Source organism: Gavialis gangeticus, unplaced genomic scaffold (assembly GCF_001723915.1).
Source record: "Gavialis gangeticus isolate Ggan-Ray unplaced genomic scaffold, GavGan_comp1, whole genome shotgun sequence".
In the NCBI taxonomy this organism is placed as follows: domain Eukaryota; kingdom Metazoa; phylum Chordata; order Crocodylia; family Gavialidae; genus Gavialis; species Gavialis gangeticus.
This window is the reverse complement of record NW_017728997.1, coordinates 41,856,343-41,876,795: the sequence shown is the minus strand read 5'-3', so window position 1 is coordinate 41,876,795 and position 20,453 is coordinate 41,856,343. Positions and strand designations below refer to the sequence as shown.

At 49.4% G+C, this 20,453-nt stretch overlaps 1 protein-coding gene across 1 annotated transcript in view; it reads left to right on the top strand.

Annotated features, from left to right (window-relative positions):
• Positions 1 to 20,453, top strand: part of SLC6A11 (solute carrier family 6 member 11) — a 420,578-nt gene that overhangs the window by 381,308 nt on the left and 18,817 nt on the right. The window contains exons 9-11 of the mRNA XM_019505104.1: positions 5,045 to 5,157; positions 6,542 to 6,679; positions 16,540 to 16,642. Of these exons, the coding sequence (XP_019360649.1) occupies positions 5,045 to 5,157; positions 6,542 to 6,679; positions 16,540 to 16,642 (354 nt within the window). The remainder of the gene's footprint in view (positions 1 to 5,044; positions 5,158 to 6,541; positions 6,680 to 16,539; positions 16,643 to 20,453) is intronic.

Sequence of the window (20,453 nt, the reverse complement as noted above, 5' to 3'; positions counted from 1 at the left end):
GCTTGAGTGCCATGGCCTGTGCAGCAATGCACCAGAGATGTTGGCCTGCTGGAGGAGCAGGGGGGAGTGAGGTCTGGAACTGCAGCAGCAGGTGCTACCAGGTTCCTGGTCTGTCCCACCCTGGGAATGGTGGGAGTGGGAGGGGGCAGGCTGCCTGCAGCCAGCACCCAGCAGCCTGCTGGCCCCAGGGGGGTGAATAGGGATGGGGGGCTTGGCCACAGACTACCTGGACCTAGGTCTGCCAGGCTGACTTACCGTTGTCCCTGACCCCCTGTGCATGCCTGACCCCCAGTCTGAGGCTGGGCAGCGCTCAGCCCCTGGTACAGAGCACCTTATGCTTGAAATGTTGCAAACTGTTGCAAACATCTTCTGTGTTATGGCTCTACAGGGCCTGTGGGGAGAAGCTTCACTTGGCATCAGGATGTGGCCTCAGGGTCACTGCTACCCACAGCTGAGGACCCTGGACAAGACCCCCCCACTCCTGGACTTCCTGGCCATGGCATCAGAGAACCAGCCAGGAGACAGCACATGTTGTGGGTGGAGGATGTGGCCCACCAGAACAGGTGGCAGGCAGAGGACATTGCACATGAGGAGGCAGGGGACTGGTGCAAGGAGATGTGGGACCAGGAGCACCGGGAGAATGCCATTCTGGCCCAGGCACTGCAGGCCACAGACCATGACCACTGGCCCTAGCGGTTGCCTTCATGCCACCCACTGCCTGGCCCCCAACCCTAGCCCTGCCTGCCCCTTGGCATCCATGCACCCCCCATCCTGCCCTGGGTCCAGTGCCACCCAGCCTCCCCGCCTGGGCCTAGCCCTGCTGCTCACCCCAGCTCCACACAGCAATGGAGCTGGTGCTGACTGCAGCAGGGCCGGGACCACATGCTGGCCCTGCTGGCCCTGGACACTGAGAGTCAGAGGGGGAGCCACATCAGGCACTGTCGCCCCTAGATGAGCCCCACCACTTGCTGCACCTGCTGTGGCATGAGCACCAGTGGAGGAGTGGCCAGAGGCTGGGTTGCTGGCTGCCTGGCTCTGTTCTCTAGCCACCCCTGCCCCAGGGTCCCCCACCCCAAGACAGAATAAAACAGGACCTTGTACAAAGTTTTCATGGGGAAAAAGGTGTTTTATTGTTGGTGAGTGGGAAGGGTGGGCTCTGTTCGTTGGGAAGGGTGGGAGATGGGGGCTGTGTTTGATGTGAGGGAAATAAAAACTTGTTCTTTTGAGACATGTCTGCATTGAGTGTGGTGCTGGGGGTGGGCAGGGAGGGTGGGTGGTGGGTCCATGGGCAGGTGGGCTAGAGCAGGGAGTGCTGAAGGAGGTGGTCAGCCAGTGCCTCCCACACCTGGTGTCCTGGCCCCTGCTGGCAGGTGCACAGTTCTCCTTGGTAGTAGGGGAAGCTGCTGCTGCCACAGGTGATGCTGCTGCTTCCAGGTGTCCTCTGTGAGCTGCACTGTCTCCATCCAGGCTTCATAGAGGAGCTTATCCCAGGTCTTGCAGATGTTATGCAACACACAGGCTTTGATGATGACTTGGGGGAGGTTGTTCTTAGTGAAGTTTGGGCAGGCGGTGAGGATGCGCCAGTATCCCTTGAGGCAGCTGAAGGCACACTCCACCAGGGCTTGGGTCTGGGCCAGGCAGCTCTTGAAGTGGGCCTGGTGGGGGTTCAGGTGGCCAGTGTGGGGCCACTAGGTAGGCAGGGTCCCTGATGAGGAAGGGTGGGATCACCACAGCACCCAGCTGGAGGTCCGGCACCCCAGTGCAAAACGCACACTGTCCACCATGCCCAACAGGCCGGAGTTCTGGAAGACAGGCATCGAGGGCATTGCCCACTCAGCCAGTGCTCACATGCATTAAGTTCCTATGGTGGTCCATGATGGCTTGGAGCACAATGAAGTGAAAGGCCCTCTGGCTGTAGTAGGGGCAGTTCCTTTTGGGCAGACAGGTGATGGGGATGTGGGTCCTGTTGAGGGCCCTGACGCACTGGGGGAATCACAGAGCATGGAACCCCACCACCATCACCAGAGGGTCAGGCACATATAGCACGGTGTCCCCCAGCACATTATGGAGGGTGCTGCACGCCTCCAGGACAGCCTCTCCTCTGGTGGCCTTGCGCATGCCAAATAGGTGGCCAACGTACTGCAGGCTGGCAGGCATGGGTAGCTTGAGCAGGGCAAGGGGCCACCTCAGTGCTCACAGGGAGAAGAGGCCACATGTCAGTGTGCTGTTGCTCCAGGTGGGGCCAGAGCTTCTCCAGGAGGTCCTCGAAGGTGGCTCAAGTCATGTGGAAGGTCTCCAACCCTTGGTCATCATTCCAAGTGTGCTGACAATGTGCAGCCACCAATCCTGGCTGGGCTGGTGGGCCCAGAGGTGGTGGGAATGGAGGCCCAGGATGGCTCTGGTGGCTCCAGCAGTTATATCCTGATGCCTGTTGGTGGTGCCCCTGCTGGGGTCCAGCCAGGCATATGTGGTGGAGGCAGCAGGTGTGTGGCAGAAGCCTGGCAGGTGGTCACTATGTGTGCGGGAGGCAGGAGGAGGGAGACAGCTGCGCGCCTGGCAGTGGTCAGCACAGTGGGCCAGCACGGCAGCCAGCAGAAGCCAAGGGCACTGTTTGTCACTGCAGGGTGGGAGCAGCCATAGAACTGAGAGGCATAGCTGGGGAAGAGAATGCTGCCATGTGCTGTCCCTGTGCTGTCCCTGTGCTCAGCACAGTGGTCCTGGCCATGGAAATAGCTGGCCACAGAGTAGCCAGCAGGGCTGCCTTTTGAAGATGGCTGCTAGCTGCTGGCAGCTGCAGCCAGAGCCTGGAGCTCCCCCTGGTGGCAGCACGGGCTCATTACAGAGCCCTGGGAAGTGAGAGCAGTGTGGCAGCAAATCTGCCTCTACTTCCCTGAGCATGTAAATGCTTGCCTGGCACCATTTAGTTGCAAGTAAACTTGTGCCACATCACATGCACATGTAGATGTGCTCAGTGGAGACCTCAAAAGGCTTTTCTTGGTGAAATAAAATTCATCTTCAATATCTTCCACCACAAGAAAAAGCAGATCAGACACTGGCATGCAAAGGGTCAGAAAATGAAAAGAGTCCTTTGCTTAAAGAAGTCTACCAGAAATCTCCATTAGGGAGGAAGGCTCTACAGAAGTTAGAACATGGTCAGGAAGACTGGCCAGATCTCCTTAGGGAATTGACCCCTAGAGCCTTGTTGCACATTACATTTATGACATGTTAACGACACTTAACATGCTAACATCTGAATATTCAAACAGTAAAATGCATGCGAAGTACCATCTTAACAAAATTTGGAGTTTTCTGATCAAGAGTATCTCCAGATGTTGTTACCTAATTAATGTTGTGATAACTTCTGACTGGAAGTAACATAATCAGGAGACTCCAGTGTAGGGAGAGGAGTTTGTTGTCCCAGCACCACCGCCACACTGAAGCCTTGAACTGGCCCTGGTACAGTGCCAGAGCTAGGGGCAATAAACAACTGTGTGTTGTTCCTACTCCCTACAGCACACCACAGCACTGGAGTTTTTGAGGGCTTCAGCACTTCAGATGCACTCTATTTAGATTATAGTAAACATTACCGTGAGACTACTCAGAAAACTTTCTAACCCATTGCAATTCTTACTGCAATCTAAATAAAATACAAGTGTTATAATTCAGTGTTAATCATTTAGAAGTTGTGATCTAGTCTTGTTTTTTTGTGAAGAAACGGAGATGTGGAGGGATGAAAGAGCCCTGGTCCTCCATACCCACTAGAGCATAAGGTTGTACTAGAGGGACAGTAATAAACACTGTGGCAGCATGCGTGTCCCTCCCTCACACTACAGTGACTGCAGCATCTGAAGGAGGAAGATAGGAGAGAAAAAACACAGCAAATAAATGTTGGCGAATAGAGACACAGAATAGGAGTGGGGAGATGTTTTATTAGGCTGGAGGGGTCTAGAGAAATGATAGCTTGCTGTTACATTTTTACAGAAGAAAAATAAATACAACTTCTGTGTATATGTAGACAGTATTAATAGTGTGCCAGAAATAGCATTAAAAATACACAGTATAGGTTTTGCAGAACCAGTGAAAACAGTTCTCATTGGGCATAGCTACACACGCTACTAATGTGCAGCCATTAATGTACAGCTTATTGCTCTGGAGTTTATTGTTCCCAAGAAGCTCCCAGACATGCTGTTTACATGTGCGCCTGGACCACAGCACATTGAGATGGATTGGAGCAGTCCCAGCTGCCAGCCCGGGGCTGCTCTATTCCACCCCTCCCTCCCCCAATATACGGGCTGGCTGGGGCACAAGGGTGCTTCAGTGTGGAGCTAGCCAGCAGGCAGCCCCCACACTAAAACATCCTTGTGCCCAAGCCAGCCCCAACAGTGTCTACAAGTGCACTGCTGTGCACAAAAAAATTCCACAGCACAGCAGGAATTGTATTTACAAGGACTACCCTGCTGTGGAGTTTATTAGTTTTGTGAGCCCTAATAGCGATGCATGTGTAGACACTGAGATTTTTACTGTAGAGCAAATTAATCAGCTCCATAGTAAACATCTCATGTAGACGCGCACATTGTATACTACATACGGCTCCAGGCACATAGGTCTTTTTATGAGGCTCATAACCATTGTAACAGCACTGCACTGGATTTCAGATAAATTGTTCTTTTAAGATGAGGTTTTAGAGGAAACTAATACTGCCAACGAATGGTGCCAGCTAGTGGCCCTTAATAAGTAGTTACAGAAGAGAACCAGAGTCTAATACATATGGCTGCCTCCAATGAATCAACAACCCTCCATCCTGTGTATAGAACAAGTAGAACTTTGTTTCTGCCTTTGCAATGAACTGTGTGGCAGAGTTGAACAGATATACCAGGGGAAATATTTTATGCCAAGGGCTACCATCTAGTCAGTTGTTTAAGGAAATATAATGATGCATTTTTCATTGAGGTCCAGTACGTTGACTCTTTATGATCTTCTGATCTGCTTTATCACAAAAGAAATGTTATAGTATGAACTATTCATTTGTCCACTTCTTTTTCAGGACCAGGACTTGCATTCATTGCCTATCCAAAAGCTGTCACCATGATGCCTCTTTCTCCACTGTGGGCAGCTTTGTTTTTCATGATGCTTATATTCCTTGGATTGGATAGTCAGGTATGAATCTGAATTCATGAATTTACATGAAAACATCATGTAAATATTACATCAGATCCTCAGCATGTATAAATTAGCATAGTTTCAGTGAAGTGAGAGGAGATATGCCAGTTTACAACTGAGAAAGATCATGGAGCTGGGCAGAGAACAAGCCTCCAGCCCGTTTCTCCCCCCGAGTTCCACAGTCACGGAGCTGGGCTGAGAACAAGTGGCCCAGCCTCCACCTGCTGTGCAGGGCTTCCCCAATCTACTAGTGGGGCAGCTAGAAGTGAACAGCCCCACTAGTAGATTGGGAAAGGGGCCTGGGACCAGCCTCTACCCCGCAGCCCTTTCTAAGTCTCCTGCCCCAGACTGGGGAGCCAAGGCCAGGTGCTTGCTGCTGCTGGGACAGGGGAACATTGTCCCCACCCCAGCAGCAGGCAACTGTCTCCTGGCCACATGCTCCCTGCCAGCCCCTAGGCTACCACCTGGAGGGAGCCTGGAGCTCTCCCCTGTTGCAGCAGGGTCTGTTGCAGGTCTGCAGGAAATGGTGCAAATCTGTTCTGTAATCTCTGCATGTATAGATGCCTGCCCAAAAATGCTTATTCCGGATTAATTTACACCAGAGTAAATCTAGGCCAGAGTCAATGAATGTGTAGACATGCCCACTATGTAGCATTGGTTAGGATACTTAACTTCCCTACGTCATTTTTCTCAACTGTAACATGAGTCAAACAAGCACTAACTATCCTCAACAGGCTTTTGAAGATGAGTAAGTTAATACACTTCTGAAGGCACAGGCAAGTTATTGTCTTTTTGTGTGACAGTACAGTGAGGGAGAAATTTCTGTGAGCACTTTGGAATGCCTCTACACTGTTTAAGTTAATGTAAACCCTGTTATGTAGACTATGAACTACATATGGCCTTGTGGGCTAGATCCAGGCGACAGAGCCATTGGAGTCCACCACTTGAGCCAGGGAGCTTTAGCTGCACTGCAGCTGGACATCAGGGAGGCTTTGTCTGCACTGCAGCCTACCATCAGGAAAAAACAGCAGTGAAAATAGTATGTCAGAAGTACTAGTCTGCTGGAGACCACAGCTGATTTCAGTCATCCCACTACTGAAGAAGCATGCCAGATATAGTGCTGGCCATCTGCTAGTACCAATAATGGTTTTTACCTTTTAGAATGTGGATACAGACTGAAAATCTAGGGAGTTTCAACTTCTGGCTCTGGGATCTTTTCCTTCTCAGACTTTTAGGATTTTCTTTATACAACATCCTCAAGGATTTTCAGTCTCTCTTTGATAGAAACACAGACGGGCACTTGATGAGTTCTATAGCAAATCAGAATCCCCAGAACAGAAGAGACATGTATTTTATTTGTACGTGTTGTTGTTTCTTCCAGTTTGTGTGTGTTGAAAGCCTTGTGACAGCTGTGGTGGATATGTACCCAAAGATTTTCCGAAGGGGATACAGAAGAGAACTGTTGATTCTTGGCCTTTCAATTGTGTCATACTTCATTGGCCTAATAATGTTAACAGAGGTAAGATACCCTGTGATTCACTTCAGAGCTACAGTCAAGTGTCAGAGAATCATAGAAGAATAGATCTAGAAGGGATATCAAGAGGTCATCTAGTCCAGCCCCCTGCTCAAGGCAGGATCATCTCTGGGTAAACCATCTCATGCAAGTGGTTGTCTAACATGCTGTTAAAAACTTCCTGGGATATAACTTCCACAACTTCTCTAGGTAATCTATTCCAATACTTAAACTAAACTCCTAGCAAGAAATTTCTTGCTAATACCCAATCTAAAATTTCCCTTGTTACAATATAAAACTGTTACCATTTGTCTTGTTGACTGTGTCAGCAGAGAATAGTCTATTCCCATCCTTTCTATACCCATTTTTCAGATTTTGAATGTCCTTTCAATCTTCTCTTCTCCAGTACTTCAAACCATTTCTCATAAATCACATTTCATGGACTCCTAATCATTTTGGTTTCTTTCGCCTCAACTCTATAACTGGTCTATATCTTTCTTTAAGAGCAGTGCCCAAAAATGGAGACAGAAATTTAGGAAAGGCCTCACCAGTACTGAATAGAGCATAAAAATCACTTCCTTGATTTGCCAGTAACACCCCTGTTAATACAGCCTACTATGCCACTGAACTTTTTTTGATAAAAGAGAACACTGTTAGCTTGTATGCAGCTTAGTGTCCACTGTAGCCCTCAGCTTCTTTTCCTCAGTACTGCAGCCTAAATAATCATTCCTCAGACTGTAATTATACATGCACCTTTGTCCTTATTGAATTTAATTTGATTAATTTTGACCATTTTTCCAGTTTTGTAAGGTCATCTTGAATCTAATCCTTTATTCCAAAGTTTCAGCAACTCTACCCAGCTTAGTTTCATCTACAAATTTACCAACTGTGTACTAAATCCTGTCTTCTGAATCACTAATGAAGATTTTAAACTGTAGTGGGTGCAGGACAGACCCTCAGGGAACCCCATACAATATCGCCTTCCAAATGGACATTCAGCCATTGAAGCCTACTCATTTAGCGTGATGACCCAACCCCTTATGTATCCATCTGTGACAGCACTGGGCCCCAGGGACAGCCATGACACTCTCTGGTGGCCACTCAACTCCTGCCCCACTATTGGTCCTCAGTTACCCCCCTTTTTCTCTTACATGCCACACCTTGATGGAATGACTTTTTGTATGCATGTGTTAAAGAGAGGGTTCCCCAGGTTCCCAGGGTGAGCCCTCTTTCATTTGGCGAGCAGGTCCCTCCTTCCTGTACCTGGCTGACTCCAGTCCTGCCACTCAAGGATGAAATTGGAGCCCTCCTGGCCCTGTCAGTGTCTTACAGCCTATTTATGACCTCCTTCCACCTCTCTAGCCACACCTGTGCCTCGCAGATGTTATTCAATGTTCATTTGGAGAGCACCTCAGCCTGTCCAGCCTTGGCCCCTTTATTCTGGTTGTGCCCTTCAGCCCAGGTCCACTGTCCTGGAACATAGCTTCTGGACCCCTGACTCCTGTCTTGTGCTCTGGGCCAACCCTCAGGCCTCTGGGTCCCCAACCCCAGGTTGGGCTGTTCTCCCTGTGGGTCTCCCAGCCTTGGCCCAACTCACTCAGTCCTTAGCTGTCTGGGTCCCTGACCCCAGGCTAAGCTGCCTGCCACCAAGTGCCCCACCAGGAACTTCTTTATAGCCACAACCTGGTCCTCCTCAAGCTCAAAAAAATAAAATAAATGCAAGCAAGCTGCTTAAGAAACTAGAAGTTTTCCCCACTCATAGATTCATAGATATAGGGTCAGAAGGGACCTTGCAGATCTTCTAGTCTGACCCCCTGCCCTGGGCAGGAGAGAAAACTGATGACCCCAGCTAGGTAATCGTCAAGCCTACTCTTCAAGATCCCCAAGGTAGGAGCCAGCACTACTTCCCTTGGAAGCTGGTTCCAGAGTTAATGCTGCCTGCAAGCCAGACCTCCTTTGAAGCCCTTTGATTCCACCTCCCCTGGGTGGCTTGGGTGCCTGTCTGTTGGTCTCTGGCAGTCCTTCTGTCTCAGGAGCTCCTTTCCCTGAAGCATACAGGGGGAGGGCCAGACTGCATGCTTGGCCTCAGGCACTGGACTTATGTGCACTGAAGCCCCACCCCCTCCTGTAAGGTGGCTCCCTAGCAATGTGCATGGGTTTCCACTTGGGCTTGATGACCAGCTTGCCATCCTCTGCTGCAGCAGCCAGCTGCTCTCACCTCTTAAAGTAACAGGGACTTGGACCTCGTTACACCACCTTACAATACTTTAGTCTAGTCTATAATTCCTTAGCTTACTAATGATGACAAAATGTCATCACAGATGGTGTCAAAAGCCTTGTTAAAGTCAGGTTGTAATGGTAAAGCACATCCAGTGCTCTCTTCCCATGCATATAGCTTGTCATCTTGCTGTAAAAGAAAATCAGCTTCTCAAGCATGACTTGCTCTTGGTGAATTGGTGCTGTCCGTTCCTGATCACCTTGGTATCCTGTAGATCAGGGCTGCCCAGCTTGTAAGTGGAAAGGAGTTGCAAGCTGCAAAATCTGCTCCAGTATGGGCCAGGTGCCCCTGAGGTCAAACACTGAGTGGGTGTATCACCCCTCTCCCGTACCACACTACGTACTGATGCTACACACTCCCCACTATGTTCAAGTCTTCCAGTGTCCATATTGTGCTTCTTTCCTTTCTTCTTTGCCTAAAGTTTTTGAATTATATCATAGCATCATCACTACTATTCAGATTGCCTCCCATCTTCACATTATCAACCAATTCCTCCTTGTTTATGAGCAGCAAGTCAAGAAAAGCTTCTCCCCTAGTTGGCCTCTCTTTCACCTGTACCAAAAAGTTATCTCCCCACCACCTTAACCACCTTCATCTTCACAGCAGTACTAAATCTTCCCAGTATTTGTGGTGCATGGCTTCACCTTTTTTACCAGTGGAGTGTAGGTCCTTCTTTTCTAGTACAAGGGCTTCATAGATGTTCTTTACTTGGATGGCTAGGGCCTCAGAGAAGGAATACTGTCTGCTGCCGGGGTGACAAACTACCAATTTTCTCTTTCCTGAGACTCCAGGTCTTCCTTGTTCTCCAGTGTGTTCTCTGGCTGACCCTCTTCTTCAGTCCTGCAGATCTTCCAGACCTTGTGGTCACAGATGTTTCTTAGCATAGCCATCTCTTCCTGCAGCCTCCTTACCTGGTTCCTGAGGGAATCCACCAGGAGACACGTCTCACACTGCAGGCACTCTCCCATCTACCTATCTTCTGCAGTGAGAACAGCAGCCTGTACTCCTTTTAATGGCACACCAGGACCTAGGTGGAAGCCTTTGTCCCATCTGGACACAGCCTGAACAGGTACAGGCAAAGGAACAGTTGGCAGTGGTGGTGGCTTTGCTGTTATGATGCCTTCCAGACATCTGGAAATGGGGGCATTTGTTCTGCTGGTATCTCCTAGAAAGGCCTTTTTCCTTTCTTGCCTGCTGCTGTTCAAGCTTATAGTGAAAAAATGCTGCAATGCAGTTTGGCAGCCCCCTCCCCCCCACTGCAAACTCAGGTAGATGACCTGTTGTCAGCAATTCTTGGATTAATGGGTGTGCAGCAGTTTTGAATGGTGACTTTATCTAAGACTGTATAGTCCACACAGCTGAAGCAAGCCATCCTTCTTTAGTTAAGAAAACTGGGTTCCTGGGTGGAGACATGGAGGGCCTAATGAACCCTTTTGGAGGTTCTCCTTGATATACTCCTTGAGGGCCTTGAGTTCTAGTTTGAGGAGGGATGTGTCCAAAAGGGATTTGTGTACCTGACACAATGTCAGTGGGGTAATCATATGAGTGATGTGGGGGAAGCTGGTCTTCCCTCTTCTTATCAAACACATCTGCCAGGTCCCAGTACTTTGCAAGGAGAAATAGGTCACTGACTGTCAGACTGGAACCCTCCAGTGGTGCAGGCTGAATTCCCTCTGCAGATGAAGTGAAGAGCCTAGCAGTTTGGGGCCTGATCCGCACCCTGACCTGGGACACTTCCTTGAAAACTTGTCCATCTACAGTAAACAGAACCAAATCAGAGTTCCCTCTGCCAACCACAGAATATTGAGGTTATGGCATGACAGCCAGGGTGTCCCCACAATGGTTGAAAAGTCAGGGGAATTAAATAAATAGAAAAAAAAAGGAGCTTCCAGTGTTCTCCTGTATTTCCAGGGAGACCATTTCCTGGGTCATGGGGCCCAGAGGGCAGGGTGAACTGTTCACTGACTGCTATATCAGCAGTCTGTTTCAGCCTAACTGTATGGCAAAGGCTGAGACCATAAAGGCCCTTGTGTCCAAGAGGGCCAGCTGGGATATGTCAGCTATAGTCAGATGCTGTAAGCAGAGAGGAACTAGCAAAGGGAATCTTAGTCTCTTGCAGTGATAGGGGTTCTGGTACACGTCAGAAGGGCTAAATGAAGAATAGGCAGCTGGCTTTGGTGTTGTGATTCCTTCCAGACATCTCACTGATTGTTCTTCTGCTTCCTCCTAGAAATTCCTTCTTCCTCCCAGCCTGCTACCCTCTACCAAAACTGGGCTGGTTGGTTTCCTGACAGTGAGCTGGAGGGACAGATCTGAGGAAAGTTCCCAGCCTCCTCACAGTAGAGGCAGAGACCTTCTGAATATCATTCCCCTTTTCTTTTGGGGACAGCCTCTTTCTTATTGTCTCTATCTGCATCGGCTCCACTAGTAGTAGTGTAGACGCTTCTGGGTTTCTGGAAGGTCCTAGAGGCTGGGGTGTGGCCCACTTGTTTTACTGATGTTCTGACAGAAGAACAGCAATATGAATATAAAATTCAGTAAGCCCGTCCAGGGTTGGCAGAAGCTCAACTTGTGCTAGCTCATCCTGGATATCCTCATGGAGCTCCTGCTGTAAATGAAAGTGCTGAGCTGCCATATTCCATTCTATATCTGTGGGTAGGTGCCTAAATTCATCAGCATAAATGGACACAGAGTGACAGACCTGACTTGTGTATTTCACCATGTATGTCATGCACGGATCCCCAAAGATTCCAGCTATTACCTCGATAAAGGCTTGAGGACTCCAAGAGCAGGGAGACCCAGGATAGGGCATGTCAAGTCCAGAGACCAATTATCAGCCCCAACCTGGCAACATCTGAGGTTTATGTTCTGTGGCACAATCAGAAAGCTAGGCAGCATTGATTAATGAATCCCCAGAAGCCACAGGGGTCCCCATTGAATTTATCTGGTAGGGGAATCTTAGGTTCATGGTTTGCTGGAGGGACTAGTTGAACAATTAAACCTGGGAGAGGGGTGCTCAGGGCTTTCAGGGCTGCGATTGGGCTTCCAAATCTTGCACTGCAACCAGTAGTTCAGCCCCAGAGATATGACCCGGTGGCTGGTTCATCCTGCCACAGTTTCACCAAGTTATAAATTGGCAGCTGAACAAGCTGTCAGAGTCCACAGAGGCATTATGCCTAGTAGTTAGAATGGGGAAGCATTACCAGCATCTGTAGTCAGGGGGCAAGCTGAGGTCAAACCAGGGCTCATGCACAGGCATAACCAGAAGTGATTGTCAGGAAGACAGTCAAGATCAAACTGGGTTCAAGCAACATAGGCAGTGATACTGGAGTCACACAGGCAAGAGCTAGGCCTGTGTGAAGCGACTAGTATTCGCTTCAGATTCGGATTCAGATGATTCAAGGGACAGTGATTTGATTTGATGATTCAAATCACTGTCCCAAATCAATTCAACCAAATCTGATTCAGAGACTTGGCAGCTGCCGAATCTCTGAATCACTTAGACCCATCCCCCACCCACTCTCCCAGACTGGCAATGGCCGCACTGCCCGCCCCAGCTCCTGGCACTTGGGGGGGAAAAAAGCCCCAGTTCACTGGGTGCTGCTGGGTGGGGGGGCAATCTCTGCTGTCCCCCACTGCCCCACAATGCAAGGGGAGCTCTGCATGAGCCCCACAACCCCCCCTGCTCCCCCAGTCCCCCCCCATGGCTGCCCTGCCTGCCCCAGCTCTGGCCCTTTAAAAACAAAAACAAAAATGAGAAATCCCCTGGACTCACCTTTCTTGCCCAGTGGGGATGATCTTCGCTGCCCCCCACTGAGTGGGGGGCTATTTCATGAGCCCCCTGAAGCCCCAAGGTCACTGTAGGTACAGTGAGTCCCAGGCGTTTTCTTGGGTTTTTCTCTTTTTAAAATGACCAGAGCTGGGGCGGGCAGGGCAGCCATGGTCGGGGTGGAACATTGTGAAGAGCATCAGGGGGCTCATGCAGAGCCCCTCACACAGCATGGGACAGTGGGAGGCAGCAGGGATTGTCCCCCCACCCCAGCAGCCCCTGATGAATGGGGCTTTTTTGAAAGCACTGAGAACTGGGGCAGGCGGGGCAGCTGTGGGGGGCTAGAGCAGGCAGGGATGGGGCCTAGCAGGGGTCCCCCCATGGTTCCCTTCCTGCTCCTCCAGCCCCTTACTTACCAGCTCTGAGTCCAGCTGCAGCTCCCTGCTGCTGCCACCAGGGGCTGTCCAAGGCATTGAAGCTCTCCAAATCTTTTCTGAAGATTCGGAGAGTTTTGAATCAATTCAGACCATTTAATTGGTCCCCTGATTTGATTCGGAATCAGAGATTCGACCACCAAATTGGGCTGAATCTCCTCTGAATCGAATCAACACCCGAAGCGTCACACAGCCCTAGCAAGAGCTACACACATACTGAAGCCAGTTTGTGGCACAGCAGGACCCAAGTGCTGCAAGAGCTCCTTAAAAGCATCCCTAAAACCAATCAGCCAGCTGAGGCTCAGGTGGCCTTTCTGAGGAGGTTGAGTGTTACTGACCTAGTTACTCAGTTGCAGGGCAGAGGCCTTGCAGAATCAGACAAAAGTCACCATTTAAGTAAAAGTACAGCATAGTCCAAAAAATGTTCTTAGCTTTTATTCAACATTTGAAAAACAGCACTGATTGACAGATAAACTTGGTAACTATTTTAGCCAGTGATTCATAGGCATGGAAATGCCAAAGACTCTATACCATCCCTCTGCTCATCCCATCATTTCTCTCCAGACACTCTATGCTAATCCCATCTGATACGGTATTTTGATATTGGCAGCCATCCCGTCTGGTATCAGAGCAATGGTGAATATACCAGTAAAGAATGTCTGGTAAAACTAAAAAGAATATTGGTGATCATTTAACTTTCACTTAAAAACATCAAAAGAAGACCTCAAGAAGAATAAAAATACAGATACAAAGGTCACCTATACATGTGCCAGATGTCTGCTCTGATACATGCCAATTAGCACACAACAGAGCAGACTCAATTAATTAAGTTTGCTGGAGCATGTTAATTAATGCACTCCAGCAGTCTCCGCTTCTTGTCTATTCAGCATCACCATGTTTCAAAATGGCAATGGAGGCATTTTAACTAAAGCCCATCAAACAAGCTTTAGTTCAAGTGCTCCTCCCACCATTTTGAAATGCAGGATACTCAATACATGTGACACTGCTGGCACTTAAATTAAAGCAGCTATCAGAGCCATTCAGATTAAAATGCCTCTCCCCTCCCACCCTGGAGCTTGTATATAAACACCCAAAATGGATAACACCTGGCTGGATGGCAGCATTTCAGAGAGGGAGCTAAAAGTCTTGGAAGATCAGAAACTCAGTAAGAGTCTATAGTGTGATGCAGCTGCACAAAAGGCAAGTGCAGATAGAAGCATTAGGTGCAAGACATGGGAGGTGATAGTGCCTCTTTACTCAACGTTGGTTTGGCCTCATGTAGAGTATTGCGTGCCATTTTGGCTGCATATTTTTAAAAGGACATGGAGAAGTTAGGGTTCCAGAAGTGAGCAACAAAAATGATAAAGGACTTGGAAGGCAAGTCATCCAAGGAGAGGCTGAAGGAGCTAGGGATGTTCAACTTGTGGAAAAGGCACTTTAGAAGTGAGATGATAACAGTCTTCAAATATCTAAAGGACTGCCATAAAGAAGAGAGAGAACACCTCATACCATTGGGTTAAAGTTGCAGCAAAGTATGTTTAAATTGGATATCTGGAAAAACTTCTTCACTGTTAAAACAGTGAGGCTGTGGAATAGACTGTCTAAGGAAATTTCAGGAAGTGGTTGGATACAAATTTGTCAGAGATGATCTAGGAGGAGCTATGCCTGTGGTGCTCTGTAAAGAACAATAGACAGATTGCTTGGAAATAATGAGAAACACTCTTCAGCCTATAGCAGTTAGATATTGGAGAGAACCATGCTCAGCAGCAGGAGAATAAAGCAAAGATCCACAACAGGCTTAGGTTGAAAGAGCATTAAAGGAGCTGGAATGATTTTACAGAGGAGATACAGAAAGGGAAGCTCAGGCTGTCCAGTAAGAAAGTGTGATGTGTGGCATTATTCTTGCTGTCTCCAGATTGAAGCCAGAATATAAGGTGTTTATTTTTAACCTGTGTTTCTGGGATGTCCTTATTGCCATGTAGAATAGGGATGAAATGTTTTTCCTCCTGCTGCTACAGGTGCTGGGGAGGAGGAGTCAGGGGCTGTGCCTTCCTCAGCAGCTTTGGGTGGAGGGTCAGATTGATCACCACATTTGGGATCAGAAAGGAATTTTACCTCATGGTCAGAATGGTAGGGACTTTGTGGGAGGGGTTTGTCTTCCTCTGTTAAATTGAATGGATGACCATAGGTGGTGGAAGGAGGATGCTAATTGGGCTTAGCCCCCCCAAATCTGGGGCAGTGGTAGGGCTGCAAGGCAGCCTGGCCAAGGGCTTCTGGCAGCTGCAGCAGGGGCGGAGAGGGAGTGGGGCTGGGGATGGGGCTAAGGGAGGGGCAGGTACTGCACAGCCAGTGGGGTGCAGGACTGAGCCACGAGCAGCTTGTCTGGAGGGGGTGGCTCCTGCTACACCCCAGGAGGCATGGTGGGCATATGCCCCTGCATTTGCGTGGGGCAAGACAGGGTGCTGCTGCAGGCTGGGGCCAGGGCTTTGGCAGCAGCACTGGGAGGGGGTTACGGGATGGGTGCAGCCACCCCAAAAGTAGCCATAGCCCCCCCCAAGCAGCAGCCCACCCTGACCCACACAGATCCAGAGGCACATGCCTCCTGGGATGCATGCAGCGGTGGGAGTTGCTACCCCTCTCCGCGCACTGAGATGAGCCACGGCTTCATCCTGTGCCATAGGGTGGGTGCAGGCATCCCAAGGGCTCTGTCCCCTCCAGCCCAGTGGCAACCAAGGCTGGCCGCACTCTGGCCTTTGGATCCGGGGCCCCCCTGGGCAGTGTGGGTGTGGGGCTGGGGCTGGTGTGGGGAGGCAGCTGGGGCCAGTGCAGGGCTAGGGGGTGGCAGATTCATTAGTAGGGGGAGTGTTGGGAATAACCGCAGGCGTGGGGAAACAGGGGCCATACAGGCACAGCGGGCCCTGGCCCCAATTCTGGCTCTGCTCCCCTCCAATACATCCCAGTTTTTTTCAGTGGTTAAAAGCTTGGCACAGTGTCAGTGAAATTTAAAATACAGTGGAATTATAAAAGTATTTCAGACGTACCACTTTATCTTCACAAGTTGAACTAAAATGCTGCTCATTTCTTCTGGTCCTCATTCCCTATCCCTTGCTTTGATGTTTTCTGTCTTAATGAAAATATGCAAAATATAACAGGTCAAGGGAATCTTGTAAAAGAGAAAAGAGGCTTCACAATGGCAAATTACCTTCATATCACAGTCCCTTACTACTGAAGGAACCCATTTTGATGGGGAGACTGTCAGTGAAATAATAGATTGACTGGATTAAAATCATACTTATGCAAAATATTTCATATTATGTAAAATATTCTCATTGGGCATCAGTTATCTATTTCAGTTTCCTGTTTTATTTTTTGTTTTTTTTTAAAGGGTGGAATGTACGTTTTCCAGCTGTTTGACTCCTATGCGGCTAGTGGAATGTGCCTTCTTTTTGTTGCTATATTTGAATGTATCTGCATAGGCTGGGTTTACGGTGAGTTACTAAATACTATTATGTTCCATCTGTATGAAAGTTGTTCACTTGTTCAGAGCCTAATTTAGGCAGTGCAGGGCCTCTGTCACACCATGGTCCTTAGAGCTCCTAACACAACTCTGCCTCTTTACCTTACCTTCCACTAGGATCAGCACTGTCAGGAGCAATCTTTTCCCTTCCAAACAGATAGAAACAATGGCATGGGCTTTTTCCCCTCCCCACATTCCCCTGCCCCCCACCTCTCAGAAGGGGCAGCCTTAGTGTTCACCTGGAACCCCTCAGGGGGCATGTCTCCACACAACAATGTATTACTGCAGAGAAGACTAATTTGCTGTGCAATAAAGCATCATTGTCTACATATGCATGGCAATCAGGGTGCAGTAAATCAATTTACTGTGCAGCTGGATAGTCCTGTCAAATACAAATGGTACCCAACAGTGCAGTAAAGTACTACACTTAAATGCATGTGTAGATGATGACACTGAGATTATCCTACTCTGGCTCAACTTAGTTTACTCTGGCTTAAAGTCATGTCTACACAGACATTTGATCCGGGATCAGTTTATTTGTGAGTGAACTACTCAAAAGTATACAGTCCTGGACAGGTGTCTGCACATGCAGGGAAGTGGAAGAAGATTTGCTGCTAATGGCAGCAAACTACTGCCACTTCCTGGGATCCTGCAATGGGCCCCGCACATCACCAGGGTGTGCTCTAGGCTCCCCCTGGGTACTAGCCCAAGGGCTGACAGGGAGCAGAGAGCCAGGAGACAGTTGTCTCCTAGCCAGGGCTGAGACATTGCTCCCTGTCCCCTGTGAGCTGCCTGCTGCTGAGGTCGGGACAATGTCTCCGTGCCCCAGCAGCAAGGAGCACTTGGTCCCAGCTCCCCTATCAGGGCAAGGGACTTAGAAAGAGCTGCAGGGGAGGGGCAGGTCCCAGCATTGTGCCCCATGTGCTGGTGTAGCAGCTAGCAGCTAGCTCACTGCTCTTTGCCCCACTTGTGAATTGGGACAGGGGACTTGGATGTGCCCTATCCCTGCAGCTCTTTCCAAGCCCCCTGCCCCCTGCCTCAATCACCTGATATGGGTACTGGGCTGGGGCCTGCCCCTAACTGGGACAGTTCCCAGACCCCACTCCATGATAGTTAGGCAGGGGCTAGGGTACCTGTTACCCACTCAATCCTAAGAGTGTGGAGCTGGGCAAAGACAAGGCTGGATAACCTGTTCCTCACAGCTCCTATAGTGCAGAGCTGGACAGGGAACAGGCTGGGGAGCCCATTCCCCACCCAGTTCTACGTTTATGGAGCTAAGCAGGGTATAGGGTCTCCAGCCTGTTCCCCACCCAGCTCTGCAATGACAGAGCTGAGTAGGAAACAAGATCCCCTGCCCCTGCCAGCAGGGAGCTCCCAGTGCCACCCTGGCCATGGGACTGGCACTGGGAGATCCTAATTTCCCAGCCCAAGCTCTGCAGTCACAGGGCTTGGGCTGGGAAACCCTTGTCTCCCAGTGCCAGCTCCATGATCATGGGGCCATCTCTGAGAGGGTCTTATCTCCCAGCCTGAGCTCTGCGGCCACGGGGCTCGGGCTGGAGGACCCTTAGCTCCCAGGGCCAGCTCTATGGTCATGGGGCTGGCACTGGGAGATCCTTATAAGGATAAGATAAAGATAAAGATCTCCTAGCCCCCCTGTTCCCTGATTGAGATCTCAGAGTGGTGGGCTTAGTGATCCCTGCTGCTGGGGAAAGAGGATATAGTCTCTGCCTAGGCTCCAGTGGCAGAGTCTGCCCCAGCAGCAGGCAGCTCCCAGGGGCAGAAAACAATATCCCAGCCCCCTGGTGGCCAGCTGACCAGGAGCAGATTTGCTCTGCACCAAGTCTCTGCATGAATGCTACTACACCATTACTAATCAGAAGTAAATTTCCTACTTGCATTTGCAGGTAGCAAATTTACTTGCAATTAGCAAGGTTTATTTCATCTTGGAGGAAGGGTAGCAAAAGGGTACAGCAACCCCTTTGACTCAGCAGGGAACTTGAGAACCTCCTATGCCTCAAAAGAGAGACTTATAAAGGATGGAAGGCTGAAAGTACCACCAAGGAGGAGTACTCGGCGCTGGTCCATACCTGCAGGGAGCGGATCAAGAAAGCCAAGGCTGCAACCAAGTTCCATCTGGCCACACATATCAAGGATAACAAAAAGTCCTTTTTCAGATATGTAGGGAGTCAGAAAAGAAGCAAAAGTAACACTGAACCCCTGCTGAACCAAACGGGACAACTGATAACTGACACTAAGGACAAGGCCAAGCTGCTCAATGAGTACTTCGCGTCAGTCTTTCATCAGTCCAATGGGACCACCCCGCCTAGCAAAACACAGGATGGCCAGGGTGAGGGCGTATTTATATCCAGCATTGGTGTTGATCTAGTAAAGCATCACCTCAAGAGGCTGGACACCTTCAAGTCAGCTGGTCCTGACAGATTACACCCTAGAGTACTCAAGGAGTTGGCAGGTGCCATAGCCCAACCATTGGCAAAAATATTTGAAAGACTGGAAGAAGGCCAATATGGTACCCATCTTCAAGAAAGAGCAGAAAGTAGATCCTGGGAATTGCAGGCCAATCAGCTTGACCTCAATCCCCAGTAAGGTTCTGGAGAAAATTATCAAGGAGACCCTTCTGGATAAGCTGGCTGAAGGGATAGCCAGCATGGGTCTGTCATAGGTAGGTCTTGCTTGACCAGTCTCATCTCCTTCTGTGACCAGGTGACATACCACCTGGACAAGGGAGAAGATATTGACGTCATACTCCTGGACTTTAAACAAGCTTTTGATCTGGTGTCCCATGACCTCCTCACAGAAAAATTGGCCAACTGTGGCCACAGCTTCACCACAGTCCAAGGTCAGACCCAGAGAGCAGTAATCGATGGTAGCGAATCATCGTGGCTCTCCATAACTAGTGGAGTCCCCCAAGGCTCTGTCCTTGGACTGCTTCTTTTTAACATCTTTATCAATGATGTGGACATTTGTGTCAGAAGCACACTGGCTAAGTTCGCCGATGACACTAAACTTTGGGGCATAGCATCCACACCTGAGGACAGGCTAGTGATCCAGGCTGACAGACAAACTTAGTAAGTGGGCAAATACAAACCTGATGACATTCAATATTGATAAATGTAAGGTACTCCACCTCAGGAGAAGAAACCTGCAGCATGCGTATATGCTCAGCAGTGCTACGCTTGGTAGCACCACAGCTGAAAGAGACTTGGGGGTCATGAATGACCACAAGATGAACATGAGCCACCAATGCAATGTTGCAGCTGGCAAAGCAAACAATACTGTGGCTTGCATCCATAGATGCTTCTCATGTAAATCTCAGGATGTCATCCACCCACTGTACTCAGCCTTGGTGAGGCCGCAGCTGGAGTACTGCATCCAATTCTGGGCTCCACAATTCAAGAAGGATGTTGAGAAGCTTGAGGGAGTCCAGAGGAGAGCCACACACATGATCAGAGGGCAAGAGAATAGGCCTTATGAAGAGAGGCTGAGAGGCATGGGACTCTTCAGCCTGGAAAAGCACAGGCTCAGGGGGGGACCTGGTGGCTGCTTATAAGTATGTAAGGGGTGTACCTCAGGATCTGGGAGAACGTCTGTTCACCAGAGCGCCCCAAGGAAAAACAAAGACCAATGGTAATAAACTCCTCCAAGACTGTTTTAGGCTGGACATAAGGAAAAATTTCTTTACTGTTCGAGCTCCCAAGACCTGGAATAGACTCTCTCCAGAAGCAGTGCAGGCACCTACTGTGGACTCATTCAAGAAGCGTTTG